This window comes from Phalacrocorax carbo (assembly GCF_963921805.1).
Source record: "Phalacrocorax carbo chromosome W unlocalized genomic scaffold, bPhaCar2.1 SUPER_W_unloc_4, whole genome shotgun sequence".
NCBI lineage: Eukaryota > Metazoa > Chordata > Aves > Suliformes > Phalacrocoracidae > Phalacrocorax > Phalacrocorax carbo.
Window position 1 is genome coordinate 101,069 of NW_026990255.1, and position 9,950 is coordinate 111,018.

General features: G+C 45.4%; 1 protein-coding gene and 1 long non-coding RNA gene across 7 annotated transcripts in view; one reads left to right on the top strand and one right to left on the bottom strand.

Annotated features, from left to right (window-relative positions):
* The window catches only part of LOC135310875 (activated RNA polymerase II transcriptional coactivator p15-like), a 21,944-nt gene extending 19,458 nt beyond the window's left edge, over positions 1–2,486 (bottom strand). For 3 of the 6 annotated variants that reach the window (XR_010370835.1, XR_010370834.1, XM_064439969.1), the window contains exons 1-2: positions 2,390–2,486; positions 382–454 (exon numbers count right to left, since the gene is read on the bottom strand). Coding sequence is in view for 4 of the 6 variants with exons in the window: in XM_064439969.1 (XP_064296039.1) it covers positions 382–453 (72 nt within the window). In the remaining 2 variants the exon portion in view is untranslated. Of the gene's footprint in view, positions 1–381; positions 455–2,273 lie in introns of all 6 variants that reach the window. The other 3 variants (XM_064439965.1, XM_064439968.1, XM_064439966.1) reach the window with 3 other exon arrangements.
* On the top strand, positions 1,653–8,915 carry LOC135310876 (uncharacterized). Its single transcript, XR_010370836.1, has 2 exons — positions 1,653–1,854; positions 2,179–8,915. It is a non-coding gene; the product is annotated as an uncharacterized LOC135310876 (long non-coding RNA).
* Positions 8,916–9,950: the final 1,035 nt, after the last annotated feature.

Sequence of the window (9,950 nt, forward strand, 5' to 3'; positions counted from 1 at the left end):
GGTGGCCTGAAAGTTAGTCCAAGTTCTTGCCACCAGGGGCAGCTTATACAGAAGCCTTCTATCACTTGCCACAAGCAGCAAATAATTCCAGGAAGCTTGTGGCTAGATATACCATATGGAAAGTCCTGAAGAAAGCAAAATGCAACTTAAGAAGTTTACTGCAAAGCAAAAAGCATCCACCCAAACCCTAATCCTGCAGGGTGGGTTTTGTTTGTTTTAGTTTTGTTGCTTTGGAGTTGTTGCGGGCCACGTTTTGGGGTTAAGTGTCTGATAAATCATATGGAATGACATGCATTTTGTGATATAACGCTCACCTAATTCTTTAACCCCAGCCTGAAATATAAGAGTTAATACAGTAGTTAAACTGCATATGGTCTTCACCTTTTTGTCAACTTCACTATCTGAGTCACTGACAGATGAGCTTGAAGACACAAGTTCCTTTGACTTAGGCATTCTAGGAAGAGAAAGATAACATGAGAACACTATGCAATGAATACATCCCATTATGGCTAGAAAGCCATCCTCAAACCTGTTTGCAAAGGCTCATCTTATTAAAAACCCTCCTGAAGACTTTCCTGCCTTTTCATATAAGCTTTAATACACATTGCAGATGTGATCTCAAACACCCTTCCCTCTTATATCTCTTCCCCTTTTTGCTGCAACTGCCTTAAATGCAGTGGTTTAGATTCTGAACTGTTTACAAAGGGGTCATTTTTCACCAGTTTCATAGACCCCCCCCAGTATGGTAGAAACCATAATGTAAAAAATACAATACAATACTGTCCTCCAGTTGAATTCTCAATATTACATTCATAAATATAAATGATTAAGGCCCCAGCGCTATCTATCTTCTTACATAGGCATTTCACCTAGTTGAATTTGCAAGCAACAGGTGCATAATCACCATACATGAAGCTAAAGTTCCAATCAATAACACAAAAGTCTGGAAAAAAAAACACACACCCAACAAACAGTTACAGTGAACTACAGCATTACAGTTAACATTTCCACTGCAGCTTTACCACATCAGTCATTAGAGTCTATTCATTTGCCAGACAAGCAGACATTCGACTTTCCTTGAACGCATGCTGCCATGTGTGCTTCTACATCTCTCTAGTATGTAAACATGTGGTTAGCTATAGCAGTTGAAAATCTTGCCTGCTACTAGAAACCCTTTGTAACAAATAAATAGCTTATCTGATCTTTCAAAACAAAAATAAGTAACGCAGGAAGAAACTGTATAAAATAGACCACAGCTAGGAAAGGCTAGTAAAAGATTAAAGAAGCATATCTCAAGGGGGGGGGGGGGGGGGGGAAGGAATAGCAGTATTTTTAAACTGGCAGTGAAATAAACTATGTGCAAAGGAAAAAACGGAGTCTGAAGAAAAATGCTAATGGATCAATGTGGTTCTAAAGTAGGGCAAATTCTGCTGTAGTACTTTGGAACACAACGATGGAAGCTGTAGCACTGAAAATGAAACAGGGTATGGGAAACACATATAAACCACGCTGCAGGATGGAGGCAGAGGAGAGCTGGAATAGGACAATGTAAAAATAAGTACAGCGATGACATGAAATCGGGAAGCCGAACAAGTCCGATACGCGGTGGGCGGGATCACCAGCAGAGGATAACCCCAGAGACCGCATAAGGATAAGGAAGTAACAATATGGAGGAAGGCGGGGGCGGAAACTGGAAGAAATTGGGGCTGGTGGGTGCCCCTCGAGAGAAGCTGGCAAGGCAGAGCGTGAGGACACCGAAGCACCGGGGAGAGCGAGGGTGGAACAAGACAGGCCAAGCGAGGACGAGGGAAAAGAATATGAGAAAGACAAGCGAGTGCGAGCTAGGAAAACCAGGTAGGCGGACTCCAGCCGCCATTTTCCTCCCCTCTTCCTCTTTTCTATGGCTCGTGTTGCCCCCCCAGGGGAAAAGAACGAGGGCCCGACGGGAGGGTGCGGGCAAGAACGCTCAGGTCCTCCCGGGGCGGGGTGGCAGAAAGAGGGGTGCAGATTACCGGCGACGAAGAAGAGAAAAGGAAATACAACAGAAAAAAAAAAAAAGTGCCGGGGATCGCCAGTGAGCAGCCAGATCCCAGCGGGGGGGGTGGGGTGTACGCAGCCGGATGGCTCCCTATCGCCATTTTCTCCCTCGCTCAAATTCTTTGCCCCCCAACATGGCAGCGGCTCCCACCCCACGCCCGCTCCACAGCGGAACATTCCTCCCGCAGAGGACAGGAAGCAACCAAGGAAAAGGGAAAGTCTCGCCATACGATTACCCAGCGAACCTCTCCTGCACCAGCCAGAAGGTACCGAGCCACCAAGAACCACGGATAGGTGATAGAGAAAATGGCGGCAGCCCCAACTGGGCACGAGGGAGAACCCTAAAACTCACGTCCTACTCCACACGCAGCTCTTCTACACCACGACAGAAACAGAAGTGACGTATCACGGAATCCCCGCCCTGCACCACGTGGAAAGGGCGGGGGGAGGTGTTTAAAGGGGACGCGTCCATTTGTTACTCGTTCCCACCTCCCCCGCCCCAGCTGGGGCGCGGGGGGGGAGAAGGGAAAAAAAACAAACAAACAAAAAAAACCACCAAAAAGTCTCCCATGGGGCTAGTCTCTGTATTCGCCGCTTCATGCCAACCGAGGGAGGCTTGTGGGGCTGACGGCAGGGCCCTGCCTGCTCCTACAGCCTAGCCTGGAGCCAGGCCCAGTCAGGGCTGCAGTGCTGCTGAGGGGAGACACCACCAAGGCCGGGCCTTCACCAGCTGTCTGCCCTCTGCTGAAGGACTGTGAGAGGGGGCCAGGAGGAGGGCCCTTAATACCTAGAAGGAACCCTTAAAAAAACAAAACAAAACACAAAAAAACCAAAATCAAAACCCTCTGTAAATCTGTGTCGTCTTCCACACACTGCAGCGGTTCCTCGATCTCGTTTGAAGCCACCCTGCCGGCAGCTGTGCCCGAGGAAAAAAAGAAGTGCTGTGAGGTGATGTAGCTGCGTTAACTTTGCATATTGAAATTGCGGCACCAGAAGCGCTGTTCAGGAAAGTGGTGGTTCCCCTTTCTTTCACTGGGTGGCTTGCATTTTGTTTTCTTCCTGATTGGCTTTGCTGTTGGGGGAGCGGGTGAGCCTTATGGCTCTCATCTTGGCAGTCACCTGGGGTCAAGTGCAGGTCTGAAGCACTGGGGACAGAAGGTTAAAAAAAAAAATCACAGCTTCTGTTCTAAGCACTTACTTTTTAAAAGCCCTCCAAGCAAAAACCCCTCGAAAAAATAATCTCACAATTCTGCCTGTTTCTGTAGCATGTTTACACTAGAACACCGCATCATAAGTGCCCTGTTGATGCTGTTTCCTGTGTCAGGATTTGAAGAAGGGCAGTAAATTTAGTTCATCTAAACAAGTATGCAACAGCTTCTGAGATAAACCAAAATGACACCTCTTTGGAGGGGAGGTGGGGAAAGGGTCCCCTGCCCCCATCTTTGTGAAAGAAGATGACTATTAGCAGCCTTTATAAACTGCAATAGGTCAAGCATGCTGTTGGAGCATGAGTGGTTTTATGTTCTGTCTTCCCATGTTACATATTTGAGCCTGTACTTTCAGTTTATGATGAGATTTATTAATATTAAAATATTATCGTAGTCAATACAACTTAATATAAGTTAATACTGACCCACTGTTGGTTATGCAGGTGGGCAGTGATGAGGTTGCAGAGAGAAGCCCAAGAGCAATCAAAAGGTACTTCAGGGCACTGGGGTGACTAGTTGAAGGACCGGGAGCGCAGGTAGTGTTTACCTCAATCCCATCAATGGCAGGGAAGAATAATACTGAAAGGAACAGGAAAACTCATCTGATTAACACGTGGCTCAGAGGCTGGTGCCATCGGTGGAATTTTGGGTTTTTTTGATCATGGGGAGGTTTACATGGCACCGGGCCTGCTGGCGGCAGATGGAGTTCACCTATCTCAAAGGGGGAAAAGGATTCTTGCACATGAGTTGGTGGGGCTCATTGAGAGGGCTTTAACCTAGGTTCAAAGGGGGAAGGGGATATAGCCAGGTCCACTAGAGAGGAGCCTAGGGGTGGCATGCCAGGGTTGGGGGTGAAACCAATAGCCCAGCTCAAGTGCATCTATGCCAACACACGCAGCATGGGCAACAAACAGGAGGAGCTGGAAGCCATTGTACAGAGGGATAGCTATGACTTAGTCACCATCACAGAGACACGGTGGGATGACTCTTACGACTGCTGGGAGATGTGGCGGTCAGAGGCGGTCTTGGGCTTAGCGACCAGGATATGATTGAGTTCTCAGTCCTTGGTGAAGTAAGAAGGGGGGTCAGCAGAACCACTACCATGGACTTCTGGAGGGCAGACTTTGGCCTGTTCAAGGCACTGGTTCGGAGAGTCCCTTGGGAGGAAGTCCTGAAGGGCAAAAGAGTCCAGGAAGGCTGGGCACTCCTCTAGAAGGAACTCTTGAAGGTACAGGAGCAGGCTGTCCCCAAGTGCCACAAGACAAACCGGCGGGGAAGACAACCGGCCTGGCTGAACAGGGAGCTTTTGCTGGCACTCAGGGAAAAAAAGGAGAGTCTACCACTTTTGGAAGAAGGGGCAGGCAGCTCAAGAAGAGTACAGAGATCTCGTTAGGTCTTCCAGAGAGAAAATTAGGCAAAAGCCCAGCTATCACAGAATCACAGGTTGGAAGGGACCTCAGGGATCATCTAGTCCAACCTTTCTAGGAAGAGCACAGTCTAGACAAGATGGCCCAGCACCCTGTCCAGCCAAATCTTAAAAGTGTCCAATGTGGCCGAGCCAACGACTTCCCTGGGGAGATTATTCCAATGGTTGACTGTCCTCACTGTGAAAAATTTTCCTCTCGTGTCCAATCGGAATCTCCCCAAGAGCTAGAACTCAACCTGGCCACTGTTGTAAGGGATAACAAAAAATGTTTTTACAAATACATTAACAACAAAAAGAGAACCAAAGAGAATCTCCATCCTCTATTGGACGCAGAGGGGAACGTTGCTACTGAGGATGAGGAAAAGGCTGAGGTACTAAATGCCTTCTTTGCCTCAGTCTTTAATAGTCAGACCAGTTATCCCCAGGGTATTCAGCCCCCTGAGCTGGTAGGGAGGGACAGGGAGCAGAATAAACCCCGCATAATCCAGGAGGAAGCAGTTTATGACCTGCTGCTCCACCTGGACACTCACAAGTCTATGGGGCCGGATGGCATCCACTCGAGAGTAGTGAGGGAGCTGGCGGAGGAGCTTGCCAAGCCACTCTCCATCATTTATCAGCAGTCTTGGTTAACAGGGGAGGTCCCAGACAAATGGAGGCTTGCCAATGTGATGCCCATCTACAAGAAGGGCCAGAAGGAGGATCCGGGGAACTACAGGCCTTTCAGCCTGACCTCGGTACCAGGGAAGATTATGGAGTGATACATCTTGCGTGAGCTCACTAGGCAAGTGCAGGACAACCAGGTGATCAGGCCCAGCCAGCATGGGTTCACGAAAGGCAGGTCCTGCCTGACCAACCTGACCTCCTTCTATGACCAGGTGACCCGCCTGGTGGATGAGGGAAAGGCTGTGGATGTTGTCTATCTGGACTTTAGCAAAGCCTTTGACACTGTCTCCCACATCATCCTCCTAGAGAAGCTGACAGCTCATGGCTTGGAGGGGTGTGCTCTTTGCTGTGTAAAAAACTGGCTGGATGGCTGAGCCCAGAGAGTCGTGGTGAATGGACCTAAATCCAGCTGGTGGCCAGTCACAAGCGGTGTTCCCCAGGGCTCAGTTTTGGGGCCAGTCTTGTTTAATATCTTTATCAACGATCTGGACGAGGGGATCAAGTGTACCCTCAGTAAGTTTGCAGATGACACCAAGTTGGGTGGAAGTGTTGCTCTGCTCGAGAGTAGGAAGGCTCTGCAGAGGGACTTGGACAGGCTGGATTGATGGGCCGAGACCAATTGTACGAGGTTTAACAAGGCCAAGTGCCAGGTCCTGCACTTGGGTCACAACAACCCTATGCAATGCTACAGGCTTGGGGAAGAGTGGCTGGAGAGCTGCCTGGCAGAGGCGGCCAACAGCATCCTGGCTTGTATCAGGAATAGTGTGGTCAGCAGGACTAGGGAAGTGATTGTGCCCCTGTACTCAGCACTGGTGAGGCCACACCTTGAATACTGTGTTCAGTTTTGGGCCCCTCACTACAAGAAGGACATTGAGTTGCTGGAGCGTGTCCAGAGAAGGGCAACGAAGCCGGTGAAGGGTCTGGAGAGCAGGTCTTATGAGGAGAGGTTGAGGGAAGCGGGGTTGTTTAGTCTGGAGAAGAGGAGGCTGAGGGGAGACCTTATCACTCTACAACTACCTGAAAGGAGGGTGTAGCGAGGTGGGTGCTGGTCTCCTCTCCCAAGTTATTAGTAATAGAATGAGAGGAAACAGCTTCAAGCTGCATCAGGGGAGGTTTAGATTGGATATTAGGAAAAATTTCTTCACTGAAAGCATGGTCAGGCATTGGAACAGGCTGCCCAGAGAGGTGGTGGAGTCACCATCCCTGGAAGCATTTAAAAGATGCATAGACGTGGCACTTCAGGGCATGGTTTAGGAGACATGGTAGCATTGGGTTGATGGTTGGACTTGATGATCCTAGAGGTGTTTTCCATCTTTAATGATTCCATGATCTATGATTTCTATGATTCTAACTTCACACAAAACTAAAGCAGCCTATCATTGTTTGCTTGTCACTGCACCAATAGGTCATGTAGTTGTGCTATATGTGTGGCAGGATGCAAGTGCTTCAGATATCCATTATCAGTTTAGTTTAGTCCTTTTCTTATTACCTCTAGACCTGTGCTTCTGCTACCATGACAATGCAAGCTTTTTGTAAAAAGTGTAAACAAACAATCAGAAATAGGAAGCGGACTCTAGTCCCAGTCCTAGCCTCCAGATAAAGCTATTGTTGGTGCAGATGGTAGTGGGTGATTGGCCTCTGTAGTTCCAAGAACAAACACTTTAAATGAAGTGTTTAAAATCAAAAATCTTGGGCTTTATAAATTCCAAAGATTCCCTATTTGTTAACATGTGCCAGGAAGATAAACATGTCAGAAGTGGGGATAATCCTCAAATGTCAGCATGAGCAGTCCTAAGCAGTTTCTGAAAAAACACTTATGAGAAAATGTTTTTAGAAGGGATCCATGAGGTCTGCACAGTCCTCACTATGCCTTGAGATAAACTGGCTCTCGGTATGAATCTTTTTCACTTTAGTAGCAGGAAAACAGGAAGTTAATACCAGAAATTAAAAGTGTACTTTTTAAACTAATTCTTGGAAATTGGCTGTTTCATAATATTATTATGTATCTTGCAAAACAAAAAGAAAATTAGACAAATATGCAGTTGTTACATGCCTGGCCTTTGGAAAATAAAACTATGGTTGTTTACACAGAATAAAAGCACAGTAAATCATATGTATGTAAATATAGTAATTATCACCACTGTGCAAATATCAAGCTTGTCAAACCACGTAATTGTCGAAGATGAACAGATGATCTTTTAATACTTAATGCTTAACTCAAGAAAAACCAAAAACCAACCAAACAAAAAACTCTAAACAAACCTATTCCACAAAAGATAGCCTCCACATATGAAATATTAATTTGAAAAAACATAGCTCTTTTCAAGGCTTTTACTAACTTTTCATATTAGAATAGTAATGGCAGTTCAGGTTTTTGTAATCCCTGTCTGCTTTGCTTTCTTATAGGTCAATACCTTGTACACAAAGAATGCTAAGGTTTTAGGAGCATCACATTCAAATGAACAGTTCTTTATATTTTTTTAATCAAGTCCTTCAGCCTTGAAATAAATCAAAACGACTAAAAGAAAGAGATTTTTCTGCTGGATCTTAATGAGTTAACCTCTCCCACCTGCAGTGTTTCCTCCAAAAGCAAGCACCAAGTTTATTTTTACAGCTGAACTCTCAAATAACAGGTCAGTGAGGGAAGGGAATATTTGCTAACTGGGGATTTCATGTTATGTTTTTCTGTAATGATGGGTTTTGTTAAAGAATTACTCTGGTAGTTTATTTTAGTGGCTGTTAAAGCTTTTTGGTAAATTACCCTTGCTATATATTATTCTGTTTAAAAAGAATAAAGAAGATACTAAGAAAAGATGCTGGCTTTAGAAAAGTGGGGAAGGAGTCTTAATTTTCTAAGGTAAATTTCTTCTGTTTCCTTCTGAGTGAGTAATCTATCCACCCAAGGGTTATAGTACACTTTCTGAGCTAATGGGTTTGTTCCCTCATAACTTTCCTTCTGTAGCTGCCTTAAAAGGAGTTAAATTATTCTAGTTACAGCCTGATTGCCTCATTTCATATCACATGTCTTTGGCTCAGAAGAATGTTGAAGTATTAGCTTTTTCTTCAAAGAGAAATTGTATCATGTAGATTTGAAAAGGAATGCTGAAAAATACAAGCTCATGCTTCTGGTCACATAGTAATTATTAAATATGGTTGACTCCTCTTGTTACAAATAGTAGAGCTCATAGGAAACATTTTGAGGCAGGCAGAATGAGGGACAGCTCTTTCAAATAAAGTTTTAGTATTCAGTGCTTACTAGTTTAAAAGGTGGGTGAAGAAACTGGCTGAGCAAGGGAAGGTTAGCCTTTAATACAGACACTAGTTTTATTAAAGACTCAGGGAAGAAAGTGTAAGGGATATTGCTAGGCAGTATTTTTGCTTGTGTACAGTAACAAGTTCATTTACCACGTGCATACGATGTGTAATTTGAGTTTGCATTAACACTTGCATAATTTTGTATTATGCTTGAGTGTTGGGACATTAGCTTTCGGGTGTTTGGTTTTTTTTCTTTTTCTGTTGCAATTTGGTATTATAAACACTGACAACTTCCATGTTTTATTTAATAAATTATTTTATTAACATTTCTGTTGATATGGTCACTGCTCAATGTCTAAACCCTGTTGTTAAAAAGTAAATGATGTGGTTTAGCCCCAGTCAGCAACTAAGCACCACGCAGCTGCTTGCTCACTCCCCCCACCCCAGTGGGATGGGAGAGAGAATCAGTAGATAAAAATCAAGAAAACTCATAGGTTGAGATAAGAACAGTTTAATAATTAAAATAAAATAATAATGGTAATAATGGTAATGATAATAATGATTATGATAATACTGAAAATATAATAGCCTACTGTTAGTCTCCACTCTCCATTAGACTTCCGCAATGGCCATATGGGGCTGTTAAAGGGTGAGTGGGTCTTGCTGATCACTCCTTGGCTCTCTAGTTGATGAATGAGCTCATGGATGGGAATCAGAGATGTCTCGGTTGGTGAGATATTGCCACTGGTGCACTGCTGTGATGGCGATCGGCACCTGTTGTTCTTTGACCCTCGGCAACCCCACAACAGAAGGGTCCTTCGAGAGACCGGGCAAGGTAGACAGCTGTTTAATTTCCGCCGTCTCCAAGGCAGCTACACCAAAAGCCCACCAGTACCCTTTTGGGTCCTTGAAATACCCTCTCCTGAGGTAGTCTGTGCCAAGGATGCACGGAGCCTCTGGGCCAGTCACAATGGGATGCTTTTGCCACTCATTCCCAGTTAGGCTCACTTCGGCCTCCAATACAGTTAGCTCTTGGGATCCCCCTGTCACTCCAGCAATACTGATGGCTTCTGCCCCTATATAGTTTGATGGTATGAGGGTGCACTGTGCACTGGTGTCCACTAAAGCTTTATATTCCTATGGGGCTGATGTGCCAGGCCATTAAGGGAACACAGTCCAGTAAACCCAGTTATCCCTTTCTTCCACCTGGCTGGAGGCAGGGTCCCTCCATTCATGATAATAGTATTTGCTACTTCTTGTAAATGCGAACCAAGGGTCTCTCTATTAAGCTCAGAAATAAAATCAGTGCTTCTACTCTTCTCTCTGGGGAGCTGCTTACTGGGAACTGGATCAGCAACTTT